Below are 27,693 nucleotides of genomic sequence, written 5' to 3'. Positions count from 1 at the left end.
TGCCAACTAGAGCAGTTGACTAGGATATGTGCAGTTCATTCTAGTCCTTTATGTCGGCAATAGTGTTCTTTTAACCTGAAAATGTCAATATCTAGAAACAATTAATACAATATGCATCTGTAAACTTTCATTGTGGATCCTACTAATGGAAAAATGATCAGAATTAAAGATGGTTTGGATTTATTCAAGAGTGAATTGGGGCCCTGGCCCGGTAGCTCAGTTGGTTAGAGCATTGTCCCAATACACCAAGGTTGTGGGTTCCGTCCTCTGGTCAAGGCACATACAAGAATCAAGCAGTGGATGCATAAATAAGTGGAAAAGCAAAGCAGTGTTTCTCTCCTTTCCTCTTCCTCTCTCTCTCTCTCTCTCTCTCTCTCTTTCTCTCTCAAATCAATAAATTTAAAAAATTTTTTAAAGAGTGAATTGGGATGATTTATGCAGAGAATGTAGTTTATTCAGCTGGACGGTCTATCTCTGTGCTTGCATCTGCATCAAAAATTGGTTAAGTTTTGGTAAATAGGAAAATCACCATAAGTAAAATTTCAAATGGAAAATTTGGAACAATAAAAATTCAGTCATTTTGTTCAAAAAATGTTCTAGATTGGCTGACATGAGATCTAGGCCAACACGTGGCCTTTGATACTGTTTTATCATACTGAGCTATTATGAAATTTCAGAATGAAATTGTGATTAAGCAGTTTTAAGGAGAGACCGAAAAGCTTACCATGTGATTGTCTTAGTAGTTTTCAACTTTATTATAGAGATGACACCTCAGCTGGGAGGCATAAAATGTGCTATGATGCAAAGAATGTGTAGAATGTGCCAGAGGTTCTATTATGTAGTCCTTCAGTCAGTCAGTCAGCAAACATTTGTGACCCTTTTTAGCCCCTCCACATCTTTTTTGCTGCCTGGCCCATTGCTTTATAATCATTGCTTCGCTTTTGTCTTCCCCATTAGACTGACTGTAAGTTTCTCAAGATTTTATTCATATTTACATTTCCAGTAACTAGGGTAGTAAGTGCCTGATGCATACGAGTCACTCAGAAAAATATTTGATAAATGAATAGTCAAGAATGAGTGCTGGCAACATAATTTTCTTGAAGAATTGACTTTTCAACCTAAATTAAATTATTTCGACACAGAAATTAAACATGACCTTTTCCCATTGTGTTCAATGTTTGTGGCGGTTTGTTCTTTCTAGAGCCATCACTGAGTAAACTGTTAGATTTCCATTCATGAGAGAGGTGTCAAAGAAGGATTCCATTAACATTCATTAGGCTGATGCTGCTAAAGGATCATTGTTCAGTGTTGGCAGAACACATGCTTTGATCATCCGGCTTTTCACCATCAGGGGGACATCTCTTTTAACAGAACCCACATCATAAGACACATCAACATTATTTTGGTTTGTCACTTACATTTGGGGAAGACATTGACTTTCTGTATAACTGATCTTCATAATGGCATTCTAAGAAATATTTACAATAGTATAAACCTTAAATTGCCACAAGGAATTGGTATGTGGATACAAATCTGTTCATTCTTGGTTAAATGGGGTTATACAAAAAGCATACAGTTGAATTGAGCTCTGTAACAATTAGTACTGGGAAACACTGTCTACCAGAAATTCAATCCAGTAGAATTAGTTTGTCTTTTAATGCAAGAATGTAAAAACCACTCCAGGAGGTCACACAAGTAGATTGTTTAATTCAGATTCAATGTCTGACACTGGTGTGCTGCAATCTATTGTAAAATGGGCTGGTTAGCTACAGGACATAACCCTCCAAAGATGAGCATGTTTTTATGAACACCCATAGCAGTAATTTAGTATGATTACTAGTCACAAATAATCAAATCTCTTCTATATGAATTTTTTTATTGTATAAGTCAGAGAAACAATATAAAAATGCTTTGGAAGATTGACACTTGGGAAAAGGGTTCAAAATTACCTATGATCTCAATAATCTCCTCTGGTGCCTAACACTTAGCAGTTCCTCAGTAAATGTCTGTAAGATAACCACTATTGGAATTCTGTAGCACTTTTTTTTTTTTTGAGCATTTTCTTTTGGATGTTTTCTTATGCATGCACTTTTGTGGTTTTGTTTTAGTATTATAGGGCATGTATAATTAGGCACCCTTCTTTATTTTCCTCTCTTATTAACAGAAACAGTTGTTCATGTGTCTCCTAATCATAATTTCCAAACTTTCTAATAACCCATCAGTATATTCAGCCTGTCCAACCTTTTAGGTTAATCACTTCCAAAGATATATCAGTGACAAATAAAAAAATACTTTTAACAGAGGAATCTTTATTTGTTCAAAATTTACATATTTCACTCTTGCTGTATTTCATACTAATTTACATAAACTTTGATAAAAATAACCAACATTTATTGAACATTGGCATAGCATATCTGTTTAATCTTTACAACCACCTTTTGCAAGGAATAGCTGTTATTATCTCCAGTCACCAGATAGATAGAAAACTCAGATCGAACAGCCAGGAAGTAGCACAGCTTGGTTCTGAATCCTGTTCTCTTACCATGACCTCTGATGCCTTTGATGATGGGCCTCGGAACTTTAACTTTCTAGATTTGAGATCAAGTGTGTGAGTCCATACTCACAGGGGAATCTTTTTGTCCCTATGGCTAATTTAGTTTCTGGGCCATATCCATTTGCTTTTCTCGAGTCATTAACAACCAAAATGGCAAACAGCATTCCTGGTTCAAGGACTTCATCATTTAATGAGAGTGGAATGCTTTTTGTTCTAACTTTTAGTATCCTTCATAATGATGCCATGTAAGTTATGATGGCCACTGTCTTTAGGAGGGTGTCTGAACTGACTCCCAGCGTCTTTTTCTGGGTTTTTAACTATGTCTGTGTATCTGGTAGCTAGAATTACTTGAGTTACTGGAATTAAAGTTGTCTTATAATGTCAAGTTAGAAAGCATATCTCATTGACTTGTAACTCTCCATTTATTTTGCAGGTCACGGAACAAAAAACCAAAGGTAAATTGGGTTTTGTTTGTTTTTTTCCTTTTTAAGTCATTAGAATCTTTTGTGTTTCGATTTTACACCCTTGCTGACTGAGCCTCCAGTGCACTGGATAAGTGAGAGTGGGTGTAGAGTAATAAAGTTGGTGGTTTGAAGTCACTGACGAGCAGTAGTGACAAATAAAAAGTACTTGTCATGGTGTTTGTAGTGGCCTTTTTAGTAGCCTTACATTTTTTCAGGAAGTAAAAAACTTTAGAAAAAGTGATACTTGTTTTTAAAAGCATATGGGTCATGATTTTGAACTCAACCTTTTCAAAACTTTTCTTTCATCATTTTTTTTTTTAAGTGAAAATTGTGGAGAGAGCAGGACAGGGATTTCTGTTGGAAGTTATATGCAGACATGGACTAGAGTTGGTCCTCCTACCCAGGTAACAGATAATAAAAAGCACTTCAGGTAGAAGCTAATACCCCCCGTTGTTGGATATTAGCATTGAGTTTCTGGGATTGATGCAGTAGATTTAACAGGGGTGGAGGATAAGGTTAGAAATTAAAAGATAGACTACGTAATGGAGGACTTTATACATAGCGATTTAGCTTTGTTAAAAAACTATTCAGGTGATGGTTGTCTTGATGGGCATTATCTATGAAATGATTAGTTTATAAAAGCTAACCTGACCTTAGCTGCATTAGTAAAAATATGGTATCTAGAAAGGGATGTGCAATTCCTGAATGGGCACCACACTATGGAAAGAACAGAGACAAACCTTTGTGGACAGTGTGGCATTTGGGCCAGATTGGTTAAGAAATGTGAACCTGCGTCACCACTAGGAAAGTTAAACACTCAGGGATATTTAACCCCCAGGGGAAGGCTTCCCACCTGGGGAAGATCAGTATCTGTCTTCAAAGATTTGAAGGGCTCCTCTGGTGCCTAACACTTAGCAGTTCCTCAGTAAATGTCTGTTGGGTGTTTGCTCATTGAGACCCATTCTCATCCCAAAGGTACCAATGATGAGTGAAAGCAACACAGAAAAGCTTCCAGCTCAATATACATTTTAAAAATTTAGATATTGTTGTCCAGAGCAGTAAGTCATAACCTTTACCTTCTTGGGACATACCTGCAGGACAGCATCTTTCCATTAGCATACCTGGGTGATGGACCATTGCAGTGCATTGGGCACAACTCTGTTTTTTGAGCGTATTCTAGAAGGCATATTACAGTGAGTGCATTTGGTGGTTGGGATAATTTTGAGTTTAATTTATTGATACTTGAGGTGGGGGGTTTTCCCCAAGTAAATAATTTACAAACTAAATTACTTGCAGTATTCTTCACACCTTGCAGAGACACCTGTGTGTTCTAATACTGGTAGGAGCTATTTCTTCAGGGATAGAACTGGCTTTCTCTAGGGAGTGAATGAATGTGAGGTATTATAAGACATGTGGCTCAGGTAGGTGACCCAGATGAGAGGTAATGAGGATTTGAACCTGTTTAGGAGCAGTGGTGATAGAAAGATGCTTTGGTTCAGTAGAATATAATGGTGATTAGATAATGGACACCTTCCAGGTTTCTGACTTGAGCAGCTGGTTGGATAGTGACTCCATTCCTTGAACCAGACGATAATGGGAGGGGAGCAGGGGAACAAGTTTAAGGGTGACAGGAAGGGTGGGAGAGTTCTGAGTTGGAGATAGTGATTTGGGAAAGATTTTTACATGGTGGTAGTTAAAGCCTAAGCTTGGGAGAGTTTGTGTTCAAATAACTTAAATATGAGAAGGGTACAGGCCTAACCTTCACATTAAGATTTTTTTAAAACTTATGACCAAATTCAGCTGCCATCTTGCAACTCTTATTAAGAGTATAGTCAAAAGCAGGAGCTGCCAGCTGTGACCCTTGAGCCAAATCTGACTCACTGCCTATTGATGTACAGCCCGTGAGCTAGGAATGTTTTGTACATTTTTAAATGGTTGGGAAGGAAATAAAAGAACAACAATTTTACAACAATAAAAATGGTATGAAAATTGTATTTCAGTGTCATAAAGTTTTATTGGAACACAGCCACACTTATTCATTTATACATTGTCTGTGGCTGCTTTTGCCCTGAAAGTACAGAAACAAGTCGTCAGGACAAAGATCATATGGCTAGCAAAGCCTAAAATACTTACTCTCTGGCCCTTTACAGAAAAAATTTACTGACCCCTGACCAAGAGTATGAGAAACCACCCTGGCCAGTGTGACCTTCGTTGCTTGGGTGTCATCCTGTGCACTGAAAGGTTGCTGGTTCGATTCCTGGTCAGGGCACATGCCCAGTTTTCGGGCTTGATCCCCAGTATAGGGGCGTGCAGGAGGCAGCAGATCGATGTTCCACTGTCACATTGATGTTTCTCTCTTCCTCTCCCTTCCTCTCTGTCTAAAACTCAATTAAAAAAAAAAAAAAAAGTATGAGAAACCTGCAAAGGAAGAGAGACAATCTGAAGAGCTAGCTGGAGTAGGTCTCACAAAAACAAAGAGGAAGAGAACAGCCAGTAAGGTCAAGTTGAAGAAAAGTCAAAGAAGAAAAGGTCCAGCGAGTGCCCATTAGACCAGCGGTTGCCAACCTTTCGGACCTCACGGACCACCTGTTGGCAACTCCTGCATTAGACAGCAACGAAGGTCACTGTGATTTAAGGAGGAGAGAAGCTCCTAGGGAGATGTTAGGGCAAAAGCCAGTGTACATTGGGTTTGGGGAGTGAGTGGAAGGTAAAGAACTGGAGACAGTGCTTAGAGGTTACTGAAAATGGTTCAATGCGCATGGGCCACTCACTGTGTGTCACTAATCTTTGACATTTTTTTGTACTACATTTTAACTGATTATTCTTCACAAGAAATTTTCAGTCTAAAATAATGTCTTTTCTAGGGCTTGTTTGTATTTGCTACTTTTAAACATTTTCTGTATTTTTTATGTGCGGTGTTTTGTTTTTTTTTAATGTTTTAAATCCCTTTCAAGGTATTTAAAGAAAATAGTGATTTGTATTGGTTCTGCCTGTTTCAGAATTTTCTTCATATTTTTATCTTTTAAAAAGTAGCATCTTAGTGAAATTTTCCGGAAATAGAGGCAATTAGAAGTTCAAACTGAGATGAGAATGGTATAAGATAATTAAGGCAACGGAAAGGGAAAAAATATTCAATCCTTAGAGTAAGTAAATGTTTTGGGGGAGTAAATGAATGATTTATGATCCATTCACTGAGCCAAACCGGTTTCGGCCGATTTATGATCCATTCTATCTCTGATGTGATGGTGGGGAAATGCCCTGAGGAGCTTTAGCAGGGAATGTTGCACAATATGTGATACCCACTAGATTTCTTTGGTTGTGCTGTGAGTATTGTAAAGTTAGTTGAACTGGTGTTCAGACCTCAATCCAGTAGGCTGGTCTTACTGTGTCTTATTCTATCTTAGGGCAATGAGTCAAGGCATGTAACAGACCTCGCTAACTTATAGACTAGCCCTTTTGTAGAAGAGCAGCCTCATAGGAACCTAGCTCCTTCCATCCTAAAAACTACCTGGGAAGAATCCTCCCAGCCTTTGCCAGCTTCTTGTGTATTCTCATGATGGGGAACCGGGATTGAGAATGCCATACAGTATTGAATCTTCCAGGCACAGATAGAAAATGGATCATTAAATAATTCATCTTTATTCATCAATTTATCAGTTATTTATCCATTGGCTATTATAGCAGAGGGTACTGTGTTAAAAATATTAGACAATGACCAGTTTATTTTCTTAAGTCATATGTTTATTCTGACCTACCTTCCTTACTGGGAGGCCCAGTATAGCCTCCTGGTGGGCTCAGACCCCAGGGTTGCTTTGACATTACTACTCATTTCTCCTGTTACTCAGAGTACTCACCAATGTCCAATGGGTATAGATTGAGCCCCCTGATTTCTGATGATATACCTCTCTCCTCATAAAGGAGCCAGTTCAACGAGTGACATGCTGGCCCAGCATCACTTCAGCAGTCAGAACGGTACTGCCACCAGAGCTGGCCCTAACATTACTCTGGATGTCAGGGATTTTGGCCTCAGAATCATCTGAATTATCAGGCTCAGTGATTGTTTCTGTATTACTGCCAGCCTCTATTTGCCAGGTAAATTTTCTTGGAAAGGGTGGCAGTCTTTGGTAGGATGAAGCAAGGAAGGTACAGATCCAGAAGAACAGCCCCCGTAGTGTTGAGCCGAGGGTCCTGCAGAGTATAGCTTGACAGTTACCCAACACATCCACACACTTCTTTTGCCTTTTTTTTAAAGTAAGTGAAAACATTATTAAATCAATAGGAAAAGTATCTACATTTGTTTTAAATGTAGAAATTTTTGTTTTAAATAAAGAGTTGGAAAAAACATACATGATACACTTAAAATGGGAAGAGGTGGGGCAAAAGCAAAAGGATGATAACATTTCTAATATTTACACACAGTGCCAAGCAAGAGTCTTTGAGTTCAGGTAGCTGTAGTAACCAGCGAGTTGATTTTGTGATCCTCTAGATCAGTGGTTCTCAACCTTTCTAATGCCGCGACCCTTTAATACAGTTCCTCATGTTGTGGTGACCCCCAACCATAACATTATTTTCGTTGCTACTTCATAACTGTAGTTTTGCTACTGTTATGAATCGTAATGTAAATATCTGTGTTTTGCGATGGTCTTAGGCGACCCTGCTAGCGGTTCACGACCTACAGGTTGAGAATCGCTGCTGTAGAGCCTAAGACCATCGGAAAACACAGATATTTACATTACAATTCATAACAGTAGCAAAATTAGTTATGAAGTAGCAACAAAAATAATTTTATGGTTGGGGGTCACCACAACATGAGGAACTGTATTAAAGGGTCGCAGCATTAGAAAGGTTGAGAACCTCTGCTCTAGATTGAGGTTCCCTGTGGCAGACCTTAAGAAAAAAGGATGAAAGATGTATTTCTGGCTTTGTGGGACTTAAGATCTGGTGAGGAAGAAGAGGCTGTAAAGGGAGCATTTCAATATAATATGGCAAATTCAGTAGTGAAGAGAGATGGACGGCGTTTTCCAGGAGCACAGGTGAAGGGTGCTTAGCCTGCCCAGGCCAGGGACTTTGAGAAAAGTTTCTCAGAGGTCGGTCTTGAAGAATGTGGATGACAGGAAAGGTCCCTTGGGCTAAAAGCCTTAAACCTTTACCAAAGACTTTGCCTGGGGACCACATGTACCCTCAGAGCTGCTGGGCAGCCCTTCAGGAAATTCCACTATTGCTTCCCTCTCCCTCTTAGTGGACTGGAATTCCATGATATTGGTGTCTTTGAATACTTGTCACCATCACGCCCACCTCCATCCACCCTACCTTCAGTAAACGGAAGATGCTGCAATTTGGAAAGACCATGTCCACCAGGAATCGGATTATTGGGTTGTCTTATTGTAACTGGTCCCACATAAGCATTCTTAAAAGTAATCTTTAGAAAAATGTATTTGATTTCAAAAATTGTTTCCCAATCTCTTTCAGTGCCCGAAGTGACGAAACCAAGTTTAAGCCAACCAACGGCCGCCAGCCCAATTGGCAGCTCTCCATCGCCACCAGTCAATGGTGGCAACAATGCCAAAAGGGTGGCAGTGCCGAACGGACAACCGCCAAGCGCCGCCCGCTACATGCCTCGGGAGGTGCCTCCGCGATTCCGTTGCCAGCAGGACCACAAAGTGTTACTAAAACGTGGGCAGCCCCCTCCACCATCCTGCATGCTCCTTGGGGGTGGGGCAGGGCCTCCTCCCTCCACAGCACCTGGAGCAAACCCAAACAACGCACAAGTGACAGGAACGCTGCTGCAGAGTGAGAGTGGGACTGTACCAGGTGAGGAATCGGTGTCACCGACTTGAATTCATGGCAGCTTTAGAGAGGGAGAGCACTTACATTGCCTGGTGAAAAGTCCACAAAAAACATTCATTATAAAGACTACTGAAGTTATTCAAAAGATGGGAGAGGATCCTAGTATGAAATGTACATCAGCATTTCTCTGCTGAAACTGGGTTTTAGTGTCCAGTGCGTGCATGCTCTTGGCATGAGAGGTTAGTATAGCTGCTGTTTGTCATCGCTTTTTGGAGCCTTTTTTCCTTCTCAGACAAAAGCGTTACAAACCTAAGCCTCCATTGTTCTGTCACCACAAGTATGTGCTCCAAGTATGATCGGAAGTGGGGCTAGTTCAAGAGCGTGTTCAGAAGCTTAGATGTTCATGTTTATGCTCCCAGAGTGCTAGGCAGGTAGAAAGAATGGTCTCTTAGATTACTGTCTAGAATTTGGGGATTTTTTAGACTTTTTAAAAATATTCAAAGTATTTCTTTAGGGCAGTGGTCGGCAAACTGCGGCTCGTGAGCCACATGCAGCTCTTTGGCCCCTTGAGTGTGGCTCTTCCACAAAATACCACGGCCTGGGCGAGTCTATTTTGAAGAAGTGGCGTAAGAAGAAGTTTAAGTTTAAAAAATTTGGCTCTCAAAAGAAACTTCAATCGTCGTACTGTTGATATTTATTTGGTTCTGTTGACTAATGAGTTTGCCGACCACTGCTTTAGGGGGCCCTTGATTTTGAACATTATTAAAAACTATATGTAGATACAATGATCTTTAGCTAAAGGGCTCTACTAGAACTTTTGTGATTCCCCCCCCCCCTCACCCCCAATGTGTGAATACTAAATTAGTTAATAGCTAAGAACTTTCAAATATATATTTTTAGCTCATTAACAGATTTCAGCTTATCTCTTAAAATGTTTTTTTGAGATTGCATTAAAACTCAGAACTTGAGCACAGTTAAGCACTGGCAAGGACACTTTATTCTAGGATGCTTTATTCTAGTCTAAGTTTGAATATAGAATTGCCCAGAAAATTCTCTTACTGTCTCACGTGCAGAGTAAGGGTGGAAAGAAACCTACGATGACATAGGCTTCATGCAGAGATAAGCCCTGTGCATGAGTCTTCCCTGTTGTGACCATCAGGCCAGGCCCAAAGCTCTCAGGGAAGGCCTCCTGGCACTTCCTTCTTGGCCCCTTATAACCAAATACAAAAGGAAGTATGTGAGGGGCAGTTGTGTTTGGCATTTATTTCTGCAGCCCAGTTTAGCCAGGCCCTGATGTGGACATAGGTCCAGTGTGAGCCAGAATCTCTTGTTCATATTTTTAAAACCAAGGAGGCCCCTAAATTTCAAGAATATGAGAGTCTGTGCTTCCTGACTTTTATATCACTTTATATAATATTTTCTTCAGGGTCATATTGATTTTAAGCTGCTTGGTTTAAAGGAGTTAAAGTTTAGAAGAAATTATCAGTCTTAAAACATGTCATTTTCCCCCCACCAAATAAGGTAAATTCCACCAAAATATGTACTAAGCCAGACTAATTCATCAGATTAAGTTCCTTGGGCATACACACTAATTCATGTTGATCTGCCCTTGGCATCCAGCTGGGTGGCATTTATTATTCAGCCAATGCTCACTGAGCAGCGATGGACTGGACACTGTAGAATTCAAATGTTAGCAAGATAGGGTCTCTGCCTAAAAAGCACTAACATAGGGGAGGGAAGACATGAACACAGTGTTCTAGCACTGGAGCAAATTGGCTCTAGACAGGAAAAGACTATTTTTGGTTGATGAGCTCATAAAAAACTTCAGTCAAAAATGTGGCACTTGAACTAGGCCCAGAAAAATGGGCAAATTTCAGTGTATGAATTTAGAATGAAAAAAACAGTAAGTTCTGATGTGTAATGATGCCTAGGTGAGAAGGTGCTAGTTGTGGAATGTCAAGTAGTCTGAAATGTAGATGTCTACATAGAAATAGTGGAAGATGAGACTAGAAAAGTCTCTTGGTCCCAGGTCATGGAGTATCTTGCTCAAAAGACCAAAGAGTTGAGCTTTATTCTTGTGCAACAAAGTGATGTGCTTTAGAAGAGGCCCTCCAGCCGGGAGTGTTTAGAGTAGGTTGGAGATGCAGAGCAAGCAGGGTGTTGTTGCATTGTCCCAATACAAGAAGGCCCTTCTCTGTCAGTAGGAATGGCCAAGGGATAGCTTTGAGAGATGTTGTGGAGTTAAACTTAGCAAGTACACCAACCAGGTAAGACGAAAGAGAAGAAATGACTAAAATAGGGGTGGTACAGTTCACTAAGACAGGCAACTGGGTGGATAAGCTAGTTTGTGGGGAAATGTGACAAGTTCTCTTGGGGGCGGTTTGAGCTTGAGATATTACTAGAGCATGCATAAGTATCTGTGATTGATAAGACAATCTCTTTCCCAGAGTCAACCCTTGGAGGTGCTGCTGCTTCAAATTATGCAAATTCCACTTGGGGCCCGGGAGCCTCCTCCAACAACGGCACCTCCCCCAACCCAGTTCACATCTGGGACAAGGTGATTGTAGACGGGTCTGACATGGAAGAGTGGCCTTGTATTGCCAGCAAAGATACTGAGTCTTCTTCCGAAAACACCACCGATAACAACAGTGCCTCGAACCCTGGCTCGGAGAAGAGCACTCTGCCAGGAAGCACCACTAATAACAAAGGAAAAGGGAGCCAGTGCCAGTCTGCAAGTTCTGGGAACGAATGTAATCTTGGGGTCTGGAAATCTGACCCTAAGGCTAAATCTGTTCAATCTTCCAACTCTACTGCAGAGAGCAACAATGGACTAGGAAATTGGAGGAATGTGAGTGGTCAGGATAGAATTGGACCTGGCTCTGGCTTCAGCAACTTTAACCCAAATAGCAACCCATCTGCCTGGCCAGCACTGGTTCAAGAAGGAAATTCTAGGAAAGGGGCATTGGAAACAGATACTAGTAATTCCAGTGCACAGGTTAGCACAGTAGGTCAGGCATCCAGGGAACAGCAGTCAAAGATGGAAAATGCGGGTGTTAATTTTGTTGTCTCTGGCAGAGAACAGGCTCAAATTCATAACACTGATGGACCAAAAAATGGAAACACTAACTCCTTGAACTTAAGTTCACCAAACCCCATGGAGAATAAGGGAATGCCCTTTGGAATGGGCTTGGGGAACGCCTCCAGGAGCACTGATGCCCCTTCACAAAGCACTGGAGATCGAAAGACTGGGAGTGTTGGATCTTGGGGTGCAGCTAGGGGGCCTTCTGGAACTGACACAGCCTCTGGACAAAGCAATTCTGGAAACAATGGGAACAATGGAAAAGAGAGAGAGGACTCCTGGAAAGGAGCTTCTGTTCAAAAGTCAACTGGGTCAAAAAATGATTCTTGGGACAATAACAGGTCTACGGGTGGGTCCTGGAACTTTGGCCCTCAGGACTCTAATGACAGCAAATGGGGTGAAGGGAACAAAATGACATCTGGGGTCTCTCAGGGAGAATGGAAACAGCCGACTGGGTCTGATGAGTTGAAAATTGGAGAATGGAGTGGTCCAAACCAACCAAATTCTAGCACTGGAGCATGGGACAATCAAAAGGGCCACCCCCTCCCTGAAAACCAAGGCAATGCCCAGGCTCCCTGTTGGGGAAGATCTTCCAGCTCCACAGGAAGTGAAGTTGGAGGTCAAAGCACTGGAAGCAACCACAAAGCAGGAAGTAGTGACAGTCATAATTCTGGCCGTCGCTCTTATAGGCCCACACATCCTGATTGTCAGGCTGTCTTGCAGACTCTTTTGAGCCGAACTGATTTGGACCCCAGGGTGCTCTCAAACACTGGCTGGGGCCAAACTCAAATTAAGCAGGACACGGTGTGGGATATTGAAGAGGTGCCAAGGCCCGAGGGGAAATCTGACAAAGGAACTGAGGGGTGGGAGAGCGCTGCCACACAGACCAAGAACTCAGGGGGCTGGGGAGACGCACCCAGCCAAAGCAATCAAATGAAGTCTGGATGGGGGGAGCTCTCAGCCTCTACAGAGTGGAAAGACCCCAAGAACACAGGAGGCTGGAATGACTACAAGAACAACTCTTCCAATTGGGGAGGGTGTCGACCAGATGAAAAGGCATCTTCCTCTTGGAATGAGAATTCCAGCAAGGATCAGGGGTGGGGAGGTGGGCGCCAGCCCAATCAAGGATGGACTTGTGGAAAGAATGGTTGGGGAGAGGAAATCGATCAAGCAAAAAACAGCAATTGGGACAGTTCTGCAAGTAAACCTGTGTCTGGGTGGGGCGAAGGAGGGCAGAATGAAATTGGAACTTGGGGGAATGGTGGGAACGCAAGCCTAGTTTCCAAAGGCGGGTGGGAAGATTGCAAAAGATCCCCAGCATGGACTGAGACAGGCAGGCAGCCCAATTCCTGGAATAAACAGCACCCACAGCAGCCACAGCAGCCACCGCCACAACCAGAGGCTTCTGGTTCATGGGGAGGCCCACCCCCACCACCTCCAGGCAATGGACGACCTTCTAATTGCAACTGGAGCAGCGGGCCACAGCCAGTAACCCCTAAGGATGAGGAACCCAGTGGTTGGGAAGAGCCATCCCCACAGTCAATTAGTAGAAAAATGGACATTGATGATGGCACTTCAGCATGGGGAGACCCCAACAGTTACAACTACAAGAATGTGAATCTGTGGGATAAGAATGCCCAAGGGGGCCCAGCACCTCGAGAACCAAATCTGCCTACCCCAATGACCGGTAAATCAGCATCAGGTAGGCAGTTGCTTTTCTTGCAGGTTTTGATGAAGAAGATAAATCCTAAACCGAGGTATTTTTATTAACTGCATTTATTCAATTTGGCTGTGTTCTGGGAATCTTTCCCACATTAACAGAAGCTCTTTTTTTATAAAATGATAGTGATAACAGATGCTAGTAGTACATTTTAATGTTCTTTCTTGGCAAAAGAAAAAGATGGTATCCCTGTGTTAGCTTCCCAAAATTATTCTTTTGCAATTGTATTGGTCTGCAGAATCCTAAAGACATACTATCTTGCTAAACAAACTATGCTCTAGATTTAAAAATAAGGAATTAAAATAGTAGCAGAAATAGACCTGATTTCCATTCTGGTTCTGCACATGGCCACATCCTCTGTTTCTCTTTGCCCAGTGAAGGGAAGTATTGTGTGTTCTTGCAGAGGCCATCAGAATGCTGTAGCAAAGCTGGGATCTGGAGGGTTTGGTCACTTTCCAGATAATTTTAATGATCACCTTTGAAAGTAGAGTACTTTGTATAAGAGGTTGTTATCTCATGATAATCACTTGTCCACCTTATTCGAATAGGAAATACTATACCTAGGATATGAAAAGTAGTGCTGGTAATATCATTCTTAGTTTGGCATTGTCAACTTGAATGCCCCCATGAAGCATATAGTTCAACAAACTAGAGGGATGCACTATTCAACTGCTTTTTTTCCCCCCCTTTGTTTTTTGTGGGTTTTTTTTTTTAAATTTTCTTAGTATTAATCACAATATTCAGTTTTCCACTCACTCCCCAAAGTGTTCAGTGAATTTAATTATGGCCACTTAGAAAATGATTACTTTTAACTAGTTCTTTTTTATTTCAAATATTAAAAAGAATGAGAAAGGAAATGTGGGTTGTTCATTAATTCCTTGTCTAGAATAAAACCTGCTAATATACTAAAAAACAAACAAAAACTTTATCCATATAGTCGGCCCTCTGGACCCACCGGTTCCCCATTGACAGATTTTATCCAACCACAGATCAGAAATATTTGGGGGGAGGGGAGATATAGAATTACATTGTTGTATACTATGTAGGCCTACAATGGTTGCGTCTGTACTGAACATGTACAGACTTGTTTTCTTGTCATTATCCCCTAAACAGTACAGTATAACTGTTTACCTAGTATTTACATTGTATTAGGTATTAAAACCAATCCAGAGATGATTTAAAGAATGATGGAGAATGTGCATAAGTTATATGCAAATACTATTCCATTCTACATAAAGGACTAGTGCATCCATGGATTTTGGTTCTGGAACCATCCTCCTCAGACACCAAGGGATGACTATAGTAAAAACCTTCAAACTATACAGAAAAGCAAAGGGTAATAAAAGAATCTTAGTCCCTAGGGTCTCTTCCCACAGGTAACCTCTTAGAATTTTGTGTCTCATTCAAACGTTTTGTTCATACCTATAGCAAAATATATCTAATCCTTTAATAATTATACACAGAAGGTATTGCATTATATACACTGTTCTTCACCTTGCTGTTTTCATTATACTTAAAAACTTTCCATGTTACCACATACATTTTTGTCCTTCTAATTGCTTTGTATATAGTATTCATTTTATGGATGACCCACGATTGGTGTAACCAGTCCCTTTCTGATAGATCTTTGGGCTGCTTCCAAATGGTTTCCGACAGTGGTGCAGTGGGCATTGTTGTACATGTAATTTCATCTACTTTCATAAGTTTATGGTACAATTTCCTGACAGTGGAATTACTGGGCCAAAAGTGATAATGCCAAATGCTCTCCATGAACATGGAACCCGCTTGTATTTCTCAGAGTGCCTGTTCCCCCACCAACCCACTGGATAGTATGCTGTTTAACACATCCTTCTTAGAGCCACATTTCCTGTCTTTACAGTCTGGAGCAAAAGCACACCACCTGCTCCAGATAATGGTACTTCAGCTTGGGGTGAGCCAAATGAAAGCAGTCCTGGGTGGGGCGAAATGGATGACACAGGAGCATCGACCACAGGCTGGGGGAATGCACCTTCCAACGCTCCAAATGCCATGAAACCTAGTAAGTATACAGCGTTATTTTGTAGGGATTCTCTGTTAATGTTGGGGGGGGGGGGGTGTCAGACATTTTGGGAAGGGCTGTTTAGTGTTTAAACTGTTATTACAGTGAGATTCAGGACCTTGAACCTTTAATAAATGGTTAGTAGCAAATGGTGGGGACTTGAATTGGCATGTGTTAAAATGCACACAGTGAACTAAAAGTCACAAGTTAATTTTGTTGATTTTACGTTAGGTTTAGTATCTGGACAGAATTGAAATGGTGTTGTGGTGCTTTTTCTTTCTTTCTTTTTCTTTTTTTTTGCCCAGTAACTGAAATATTGCTTTCCACATCTATTTTGCATTTCTACTTCTTTTAGTATAATTTAAAAAGAGTTTCCTTGGCTTTTAATGTGGGACATAATCTCTGCTGCCCAGTGACTTCATTCTTCTGTTCCTTCCTATTTTCCCTTTGTCTCTCATACAACATCCACCCACATAGAAACATTTAAGGTTTCTTGAACCTGGCAAAGATTTCTTCATTTGAATTTTTAAACAAAGCACGTCATACTTTGAAAATCTAAGCTATACTTGATCCAGCTGGCAATATGTAGTCACAGTAATTTGCAAAACTTTGTAAACTGATGCTTTGGAATGTCTCAGTGGATGTTCCTCAATTGAAAAATTCAGATGCCTGTTTTCATTTGTTTGTAGTTTTCCTAAAAAGTATTCCAACATCTCTTTCCTACCATGTTGCAGACTTAAGGAATTGTCTTTTGGGGGGAGTGTGGTCATCCTGAATGTTCAAAATTTGAACAAGTATAAAAAATTCCATTGGATTATGGTTTTAGGTACATTCTATATGTAATTTGACTACATTTTTAAAATTAGGAATCTCTTCCACTTCATAAAAATTGCTTTATAAAGACTTTAACTTTCATTGTAAACTGGTTGTATTGTCATGGGAGCTACCATTCTGTAGACTTGAAATACATCCAAAAAGCTGTTGAAAGACATTAAGAGACCCTTGGCACAAGGGGGTACTTTAGCAGTACTTTCAGGATCTTTATGTCTTCCCCAACCTCAGAATCACCTTTCTTTCATCATAAAACCCTCACTTTTCTCCAGTTTTAAAAAATGTTTTCTACTCTTCAGGAATATCTGTAGTCATAGCTATAGTTATAGTTCCCCTTCTCTGGGTAATTTAAATATGTACTGCTCAGAGGAAGGAGCTTAGATCATCTCAGCCTATTAATTGATGCTGGTCATTAACCTGTTATCATTGTTTCTAGACTACAAATATCTATGACTAATAATAAGTTCTCTTTTTTATCTTTTTCATAAGAAGACATTCGTTGAAAGTTCAGCTCCTTTCTCTGAAAGAAGGGTTGCATGGATGTCTTTGTTTTTGTAAAGGGGTCAGTATGTTATTTATATTGGGCTTTTAATTCCTATTGCTTGTCAGAGGATGGCAAAAGGCCTATCCTATATAATAAAAGGCTAATATGCAAATAGACCGAATGGCGGAACAACCGGTCGCTATGATGCGCACTGATCACCAGGGGGCAGATGCTCAATGCAGAAGCTGCCCCTGGTGGTCAGTGCACTCCTGCAGGGGAAGCGCTGCTCAGCCAGAAGCCGGGCTCACAGCTGGCAAGTGCAGCAGCGGTGGCAGGAGCCTCTCCTGCCTCCGCAGCAGTGCTAAGGATGTCCAACTGCAGGCTTATGCCCGCTCCCCGACATCCCCCCAGGGATCCCGGACTGTGAGAGAGCACAGGCCAGGCTGAGGGGCCCGCCCTCCCCCGAGTGCACCAATTTTGTGCACTGGGCCTCTAGTGCTTACATAATAATGAAATATCTCATATGCAGAAGAAACCATCCTGATTTTCAGTGGCATTTTCAGTAGCAGGGAAAATATCACCCAAGCCCTGCCTCTACTGTCCAGTCAGAAAGCCCTTCATGTAAGGCTGGATGAACCCCATGGAGGGTCCGTCAGGTTCACTCGGGCCATGTGGGGGTGGGGGTGCCACAGTTAGAAGAAACCAACCTCCTTGTGCCCTGTGTACATCATGGGTGCCTTCATGACTGTCACAGGCCTGGTCCTAGGGGATGGCAACAGTCATTCAAGGAGTGAGCCACTTTTTTGGCTTTAGACTCTTCATATGCAGCTATCTAAATCAAATAACTACCCCTTCCATAAATGTTCTGTCATTTGGTAAAGTGAAGGTATGGATGGAGGTGTGTAGGCAAGATAGTGAATTTTCCCTTCTTCCATCAATTTGTAGAGTCTCATTACCACAAAATGTATCCTTCAGTTCCATACAGTATTTTTAGAGGGAAGTAAAGGATTTATCCCAATTTCCAAATTAAAGATCTTTATTTAGAAGGGGATGTTGGTAGAGTACATCATGGATACTGACGTTCTACTTCCTCTAACATTAGAGCCCTCATCACTGATTTCCCTCCCTCCTTGTCTCCCTCCCTCCCTCCTTCCTTTTTTCCCTCCCTCCTATCCTCCTTCCCCATTCTCTATCTTCCAATTTTCTCCACCTGTCTTTTAAAAACCATTGCTTGCACATTGTCTTTGCCTAGGATCTTTATTAGTGTCTAACACACTTCAAGTATATCTATATTATAAAAACCCAGTGGCCCTAACGCTTTAACGACCAAACGACTGGTCACCAGGAGGTGTGCGGGGTCTGGGGTCCCGTGGTGGCGCGTGGGTGGGCGGGGCCATGTGATTTTTCTCGGTGGGCCTCTAGTATATTAATAAATTACAAATTTTTATGGTTCTCTGTGAATTTCTCTTTCACCATAATATTGATATTTAAAATCTTCTTTTTTCTTCCCCTTTTCATGTTCTTTTCTTAACTTCACTCCAAACAAGGTAGAGAGGTGTTCTTTATCATACCTCATATTTGAGATATCCATTATCAGTCACACAATGTATTTTTAGGAAGGTAAAACTATAGTAAACCATGCTCATTAAGAAGAATAGAGATTTGAAGTTTCTTATAAGTAGTGACGGGTTCTTTTCAAGCTTGAATTTCCTAAAACTTTGTATAAGGGAACATCATTAAACCAGAAGCCAGGAGATCTTAATTCTGTGGTTTATTAACTTTGTGTCATTAAACCTTTATGGGTTTCCATTTTCTGCTCTCTAAAATATGAACAATGTTTGCCTTGTCATATAGATATAGTGGATAAAATTACAGTATGTATTAACAATTAATGATTTTTGTGACTTTTGTTACATATATGTTGTATTTACAAGGAATGCTATATTAACAAGGAATGATTGTTGTGTCATTTTATATAGCTATCACATACAGTTGATTCCTTCTTTTATTAAAGATTCCAAATCTATGCAAGACGGCTGGGGGGAGAGTGACGGGCCAGTGACAGGAACTCGCCATTCCAGCTGGGAAGAGGAGGAGGATGGAGGAGTCTGGAACACTGCCGGCTCTCAGGGAAGCGCTTCCTCCCACAACTCAGCAAGCTGGGGACAAGGAGGAAAGAAACAAATGAAGGTAGTCTGCTTTGGGAATATTTGAGCTTGCTTATTCATTCATAGAAGGCAGAGCTGAGAATTTTTTAGTAGAAGAAGTAGGGCAGCTGGAGTCCCTGAGGTCCTAAGTAAGAGAGAAAAGTATTTTCTTGGGAACAAATAACTACTTCCTCTTTGCCCCTCACGTTCCTTCCCCATGACTTTGAAACCACGGACCACAGAACTGTTGCTATGGGTAAAATGGAATTTTCAAAGATAGATTGTTTTCACTTTTAATTTCTATCTTATAATCATTCTTTGGAAGCTTTCAAGGCATATTCTATGAATGTTTTATGCTATTGCGTTCTAAAGCCAAGGAAGTCCTTAGAGTAAATCTTCATGAATATGTATAGAAACCAAAGTAAGATAGCTTCTCCAGTGGCAATCAGCATGGCTGGTTTTTATCTAATTCAGGAAATTCCAAGGCCCAGAATCCTTCTCCCAACTGTGGCATTCAATACATTACATTGTTGTGCTGCCATCACCACCTATCCACAAAACTCTTTTTATCTTGCAGAACAAACTCTCTATACCCATTAAACAGTAACTACCGATTCTCCCCTCCCTCCATTGAGGGGTGGGTTTGTTTGTTTTTTACCTTTAAACATGTACCTGAACTTAAGTACCTTATTATTTTCAAGAATAATAAATTGATAGGACAAATATCAGAACACAAACAGAAGTTTTTTAACTGTAGAATGTACAAGTGCACAAACCCCCATCACATCACCCTTACCCCTAGCAAGTCCGTATCCTAGTTCCACCTGCTTTCTCCATAGAAGTAAAAGTGGAGCTGGTGATTAGTGTCTTGTTCAGGGGAGAAACTCATTTGACCCATTAAGAAACAAACAAAAACTCATGTCTGCCTTATTTTCAAATAAGTCAGTGATGGTGTCTTCTGCTAGGCTTCTTTCCCATTGGGGACCCATGTCTTTTATACCGTGAAGCAAACAGATGAAAGAACTACGTACATGGACAAGTTCTTCATTGTATCCACACAATAATGACCAGTTAAATATGGCTTTATGCAGTAGCATCAAACATTTTTTTTTTTATACCAACTGGCTTGGGTTACAAGGAGATACGAAAAGGGAAGGTGCAAGCATGCAAACATTATAATTTATAAAATCTGATATTGACTGTAAATTTTTCCAGTTACTTTTAATTCAGTGTGACAAAAATAAAATAAGAATGAAAACATAGATATAGCTAAGGCTTATTACTCTTTTAGACTAAAATATAAAATATGAAAATAAACATAATTAAAGAGGAATAATTAGGGTTCAAAAAGGTAAACTCTTGATTCTCTGCTTTCAATCTGTGTTTATGTAACTCAGATATATGAAGTTGAAAAAATAAACGATTTGATTCTGAGGTTACATATTTCATTTCTGTAGTGCGCACTAAAAGGAGGAAACACTGATTCATGGATGAATCCTATTGCCAAACAGTTTTCAAATATGGGATTGCTGGTAAGTTTTATTTTTTCCTATGTGTAATGTATCCCGACTTTAAATTTAGTACACATTTTAAGACTATTGCCACATATAGTACAAAATTACAGATTTGGAAACTAGTTAAACAGTGTTCCTGGTTTGGATTAGATTTGTCTTCTGTTCTTTTATTCTTAATCAAATACTCCAATATTTAAAGGTTATGTGTATGTTTTTAAGTTGTAGTCCTTGTATTTTTTTCTTTATGCAGGTAGGGGAAAAAGAAACAGGCACTTAAAATTGATATAGTTTTCCCAACTACTGTACCAGTTTTAAAAGACAACAATAGCAAAATAACTAGAGAGATTATTTGTGATTAATTATGTAGGGAATTCTTGTAGAATTTCTCATTTCTTTTATCTCTTGGGAACATTCTGGGGACACCCTGGCCCTGGTTGCCAAAAGACAAATGACTTTGACTTGGCTGCACATTTCCAGATTTGATGACTTGACAAGTCACGAGAAGAAGTTGTCATCATTTGGCTGCCACTTATGAAATTTGATACTGAGCTGACTTGAACTTGAGGACAGGGGTTTATTTCTACAAGCAGCTGTTTAGGTATTGCTCAGTCCATAGATGTACTGAAGCTAATTCTATGTGAAAATTGAATTTAGGAATATAGGCACCAGCAGCAATCAAAAGTATTATTGTCTTTATTCCAAGTGTTATTGTCCTTGTATAGTGCCAGTAGTAAAATGGGACTCTTACATGAATAATGCCATTTCTTCTCTGATTCAAACATTTAATTCAAACCTTTAATTTTCCCTCATTGTTCTTTACTTTTCAGAATCAAACTGAAGATAATCCAAGCAGCAAAATGGATTTGTCTGTAGGTGTGTATCACTCCACTAATATGAATGGAATAATTTTCTTAACGACATCCTGTTGGGATCCCCTGCTCAGTTTGAGTTGGGATGGATGCAGTTCAGTAGACACGTATTGAACACTTACTCTGTGGAAGGTACTGTGCCAGACACTAGGTAGGGCTTGAAAACTCAAATGACTGCAAGAGCCAGGAAAGTAATGTAAATGAGTGTGTGTGTGCCAAGTATAAGAAATCGGGACTTGGAGGCTACTGGGTAGCTGTGGAGAGTGGATGTACCACCTAAAGGAATCAGCCTTGCTCGGCTCTTAGCAGTTGTTGCCATGGAGGAGCTCAGACTCAGCAATAATACTTTTGCCAGATCTTCCGGTTTTTGAAGAGAGGCCAGAAGAAATTCAGATGTATATTGATATCCTGATTTTTAAATATTGGAAGCTAATTCCAGTTTTTAAAAATGCTGTGTGTGGCCAAACAAAGTATGTCTGTGGCCCTGCCAGACTCAGCTCTCAGGTTGCCAGTCCTGTCTGCCCTGGGATGTTTCATTACTGACTGACTCTCCCATTACAAGTGGAGCAGATGCAGGGTCAGCCCTTTGTCTGTGGGATCTTCAGAAAGACGCTGCTGCTCACCTTCTTAAAAAGAATCAAACCAAGAAGAAAGCAAAACAGTCCTGGATAATAAGGACATAGTCTTTGATCTGTGATATTTTAAATATGAGAATAACTAGGAATAATATTCTGGGCACTGATCATGTCAGTGTACAATAGCAAATTTATAAAGCCGTGAAAGAAAAGTGGAAATAATCATTGCACCTGGGAGTTACACGGCACAAGTCATGTGGCACACCATCTCTGTGTTCAAGTTCTAAATTTTTTTAAAATATATTTTATTGATTTTTTACAGAGAGGAAGGGAGAGGGAGAGAGAGAGTTAGAAACATCAGTGAAAGAGAAACATCAATCAGCTGCCTCCTGCACACCCCCCACTGGGGATGTGCCCGCAACCAAGATACATGCCCTTGACTAGAATCGAACCTGGGACCCTTCAGTCTGCAGGCTGACGCTCTATCCACTGACCCAAATCAGTTAGGGCAAATTCTAAATTTTAGAGGCAACAGTTATGCCTCTTTGATTTTTTTATTCGTAACTAGAGGCCCGATGCACAAAATTTGTGCAAGAGTAGGCCTGCCTTCTCCTGGCTGCCAGCACCGGCTTCCCTCCAGCCACCAGCAGGCACCCAGGACCCGGATTCCCTCTGGCCATCGACTTCGTCCAGAAGGACGTCCGGTCTAATTAGCATATTATGCTTTTATTGTTATAGATAACTGTGTTTCACAACCCCACTCATTTGTCTCTAACATGTTATAATAGCAGCAAGAGACAAATTCTGTCACTGAGGACATTCGAATGTATGAGCAAGACATACTCATCAAGCATATCAATAGCCAGAATAAATTTTTTTAAGTCAGATTTTTACCAGGTTAGCCTTAAGGTTGTCTTTCAGTCTTCCATAGAAAACAAACCACAACTGACACGTTGGGTCTGTTTGTTTGTGGTGGTGTGCTTTTAAACAAAAAGGACCCGTGTTTCCAGGGAGGATCACCAGCAGCCGGAACCATTGAGAGCTCTTTTGGTCTTACACCCAGCACCGCAGGGAGGAGAACGGGGCAGTTCACTCTTGGTCATGAGGGAGACATTGATTCTTGAAATTTTTCTGTGGTACCTTTCAGGGAGCCTTACAGATAAAAAATTTGATGTGGACAAGCGAGCAATGAATCTCGGGGATTTTAATGATATCATGAGGAAGGATCGATCTGGGTTCCGTCCACCTAATTCCAAAGACATGGGAACCACAGATAGTGGGCCTTATTTTGAGAAGGTGAGTTGAATCCTTTAAGATAATTCATGAGAACCACTTTGGTTTCTATTTGTCTTTTGATAATTCCAGGAGGAGGAAGCATAGAATTATTGAACTAAATTAATGAATAAAACGTAAACATCATCTGATTTAAATGGTGACATGCAAACAGTTGATTTCAACCGGTGATGATGCAGGAGCTAGAACCATGTCTTTAGGTATCGATATGAGCATTGTGAAGAAGGTCTAAGTTTTAGAAAGTTTATGAAGTTTGGAAAAGAAATTGTCTAACTGTTATACATAGTGAGGGAAATGAAAACATGTAGAAGAAATTTTAGAGACATTTCTGAATTATTTTTTCTGCTATTTTTTGTGCAGTTGAAAATTAAATTTCAATATCTTACGCAAATACTCTGTGTCTCCAAAAGCCTTGCCTTCCTTCTAACTGTCATGAGGACCCAAAACTTTCTCCTTTGCTATTCCTAAGTATTCTTTGCTGATCTTTTTTCATTTCTTTAGTGATCTATTTAGTTACAGTGATGTAATTTCAAACTCTTAACTACCTGATTTAAATAAATCATGTATACCTATTTGTTTTGATTTTTAACAATTCTAATGGAGGAGGTTATTCCTGAATTCAGAATACCAGCTTTCAGTGTTCATGGTCTTCAGAAAGCAGTTAAAACCAAAATTTTTAGATCTGGCACATTTTTGACACCATTGATGCTGGCTCAACATATTCACAAGAAGATTTACTCTGGCTTCTATTTCTGCAAAGACTAATCAATATTAGATGCATAAAAATAAAGTGTCTGGCAATTTTTGTCTTAGTGCAGTGGACAGAATGTGTTACTAACTTAGAGGATAATAAAAATCTATATCAAAGATGACAGATGGTGTCTGTTGGGCAAAGTGTGATGATTATTATCAGATCCAAATTCTGTCCTTGTTTATTGCTAATACACTCTAACATTGTTTATTCCTAGTGTTTTCTCTCTTTTCCCTTCTTGCATTCTGTTGCTTCACTAACCAACCTGGTGATTGGCTAACTACTACTTTTCAGCTGACTTTGCCTTTCTCCAATCAAGATGGGTGCCTTGGGGATGAGGCTCCCTGCTCTCCCTTCTCCCCTTCTCCCAGCTACAAGCTGTCTCCCTCTGGTTCCACACTACCCAACGTCAGCCTTGGAGCAATCGGCACAGGGCTCAACCCCCAAAACTTCGCTGCTAGACAAGTAAGGAGGCCTCTCAAATTTATAACTGCTCGACTGTGGCCTCGCCTTGGCCCTGGTCTGAAGTTTATTGCATCATTTGTCTGTCTTGGGAAATTTGTTGATTACTGAATGCACAGAATGATATTAAGTATAGGCTTTAGATCTTTCAGCCCATAGAACCCATCTCTCTTCATGTTTCTCAACATGAATTTTATTTTAAATCTGTTTCTTTTGTCTTCTCATTCCCTAATTAACTAGTAACTGCCTAAGGAAAATGTTAAAGAGGCTACATAGGTAACTTATATCATCTAATTTAGCAACATATTGGCCATTTTTAACATTATATTAAATGTCAAGTACTAATACTTCTAAGGTATTTTCAGTTTAATAAAACTGCTAATTGAGGGCGACAGCATCTTAAAATCTAGTGTCTTTAAAGTGTGAAATATAATAATTACCCAGAGGAAGTTAACTGTATTAGATAGCTAAGCTTTGAGAAGATGATGCTGCTCAGACGTGGCAGTGTTCCCTTCAGCCTGGAGCAGCCCCTCTCCTCGGGTCTGATCTGTGAGTCTCTGGGGAAGGCCCTGCCATAGAAACAAGATGGGCAAGGCTGGCATGGTGATGCCCACTTGCTTTCGCAGGACTGAGGGGACGCAGCAGGCCTTTGTCACCATGTAGGAGCTCTGTTGCAGTTTTTGTTGAGAAAACCAGGAATTTGGAGACAATTCCTTTATGACAGTGACTCCACGATGATATTTTCCTAGTCATAGTTCTGTGACTTTCACCTCAGGATGTCAGGGAAGGACATTGAATTTTTAGTTGCACTCACTTTATTTCCACATGACTTTTCACATAGAAAGAATGCTATAAAACATCTCTTACACAATGCATGTAAAACTCTTATAAAACATCTCCTCACAATGCATGTAGTTCTTTCGTATGCTTTTTAATTATTGCCTTAGCATATTTTAAAAAAATGGATATTATATCCATGTGTTCAGATTGGTTACAGCACATTTTTAATGGATTATACTATATCCATGTGTTCAGATTGGTTATCTCTAGATTGGGAGTTACAGGTAATATTTTTCCTTTATATTTCATTGTTTCTCTTAATGTTTCCACAGAGGATATGGATATGTATAACTTATATTAACATAGAAGAACAATTATCATCAGTGTTTTGGGGGGGCCCTTTTGTCTCCGGTCGAGGTATAGAAAATATAAAGTAGTCAGAACACTCTTCATTCATGGTAATTATGAACATGCTTCCAGGGTCACGTGATGATCAAATGCTGTTACACGGAAGCATTAGTGTGACAGGCCCGCGACCCCGCTGTGCACGGGGCTCTGTGAAAGGTCGTTCCTCTTTGTCTGTTGGTCTGTGGAATGCTGCAAAGTCCATCGTGAGCCAGGTCGACACACACACTCTATTCAGATGTGGTCATGGTTTTTTCATAGTGTTTTTTAAATACAGACTTAAAATGTAAGGTTTTTCTTTTCAAATCACATAAGATTTCAATCAGCTTGGTAGCTCTTTTTAATGTATGTACCTTTGTATGTTAAACACTGTAGTTGTGGCAAATTTCACCAATACTTATGAGAACTCAGGTCATCATAAAAGCCTTACATATCACAGTAAAGTTTTAGACATCCTTAACATGTGTACATTTTGGTGACCATCTTCCTAATTTCTAAAAGACTCGGCCTGAATGATTGCCACTAAATACATTGCTGGGCACAATAGCTACTTCTGAGCCAAGAAAATGACTAGCTTGTAAAGCCAACATTTCATATAAAAAAAAAATACAGAAGAAAAAAATAGAGAAGGTATTTTTTGATAGAACACTGTTGACTTCTCTATAATAAGTGACCACATCAGATATATCAAACTGCTTGGTGTAGCTTTAGAGACACTTGATAATGAAAACCTAAAGTCTTTGGTGGAAGTGGGGTAGAATCTGTCTACTAGGCATAGAAAGGAGGGCTTGATTTTACAAAAACAAAAAATAGCAAGTTCCTTTTTTTTTAATGTATTTTTATTGATTTCAGAGAGGAAGGGAGAGGGTGGGAGAGATAGAAACATCAATGATGAGAAAGAATCATTGATTGGCTGCCTCTTGCACACCCCCTACTGGGGATCGAGCCTGCAACCCAGGCATATGCCCTTGACCGGAATCCAACCCCAGGCCCTTCAGTCCGCAGGCGGACACTCTATCCACTGAGCCAGACCAGCTAGGACAGCAAGTTTAAAATGATCCTCACAAAGCAGCTTTGGACTTGTTAAAACATGGAATATGGCAAGGACTTTAGCTACCAGAAGCCCCACCATTCAAGGACCAGTCCATATGAATAATTAACATGTAATACAAGATTATTAGTTTGATAGTAAAGTGTCAGTGAGAACAGTCTTAGCAAAATATTCCTTAGACCAGCGGTCACCAACCTTTCAGACCTCACGGACCACCAGTGGTCCGTGGACTACCGGTAGGCGACCGATGCTAGACCACTCGGCACCTTAGATCACTCAGCCATCCTGCGCTTGCAGAATATTCTTAGCAAAATAAATGCTTCCTGTTTTTCTAGGAATGATTAGTAGCTAAGCTATTGACTACTACCATGGCCACAGAAAAGTTAGAGCTGAGTCATTTCACCTTAGGGTGACACTTTGATTATTAAGACAGGAGAAAAAGAGATACTCAAGTTTTTAGAATTAGTATTTTTCTTGTTTAAACAATTCTTTGGGAGATTTAAAATGTATGGTGAATCTGATTTTCTTTTTAGATAGACACAGATTTTTTTATTACCATTTCTACTTTATGTTCATAATCATTTTTATTTTCAGTGCTTTCAAGTTTATTAATTTCCTTGTAGCATTCCCTTAATCTGTTTTAAATCATTAAGCCATCAAAATGTCTTTAGTATTCTAGAACTTAATGCCATTACAAAAATTTTTAAAATACCTTATCCCCACGATTCCAGGGATAAGATGATGGTGGTTCCTTCAGTTCATTGTACACATGCTTGGTATAAGCAATGGTATAGCTGTCTTCACTGATGATGTTCAGTGGGACATCTTCAAGTAGACGAAATTGGTGGGTCATGGATGTTTGCAAATGATGTGCTCATCCTACAGACCA

General features: G+C 40.2%; 1 protein-coding gene across 3 annotated transcripts in view; it reads left to right on the top strand.

Annotated features, from left to right (window-relative positions):
• The window catches only part of TNRC6B (trinucleotide repeat containing adaptor 6B), a 216,025-nt gene that overhangs the window by 142,395 nt on the left and 45,937 nt on the right, over window positions 1–27,693 (top strand). For all 3 annotated transcript variants that reach the window (XM_079774127.1, XM_079774129.1, XM_079774128.1), the window contains 8 exons: window positions 2,988–3,009; window positions 8,488–8,829; window positions 11,253–13,586; window positions 15,484–15,642; window positions 18,972–19,147; window positions 20,562–20,636; window positions 21,446–21,491; window positions 23,210–23,358. In XM_079774127.1, the coding sequence (XP_079630253.1) occupies window positions 2,988–3,009; window positions 8,488–8,829; window positions 11,253–13,586; window positions 15,484–15,642; window positions 18,972–19,147; window positions 20,562–20,636; window positions 21,446–21,491; window positions 23,210–23,358 (3,303 nt within the window). The remainder of the gene's footprint in view (window positions 1–2,987; window positions 3,010–8,487; window positions 8,830–11,252; window positions 13,587–15,483; window positions 15,643–18,971; window positions 19,148–20,561; window positions 20,637–21,445; window positions 21,492–23,209; window positions 23,359–27,693) is intronic.

Source organism: Cnephaeus nilssonii, assembly GCF_951640355.1.
Source record: "Cnephaeus nilssonii genome assembly, chromosome: 6".
NCBI lineage: Eukaryota > Metazoa > Chordata > Mammalia > Chiroptera > Vespertilionidae > Cnephaeus > Cnephaeus nilssonii.
Note: the sequence above shows the minus strand (reverse complement) of the source record. Positions and strands in the feature narration are given on the sequence as shown.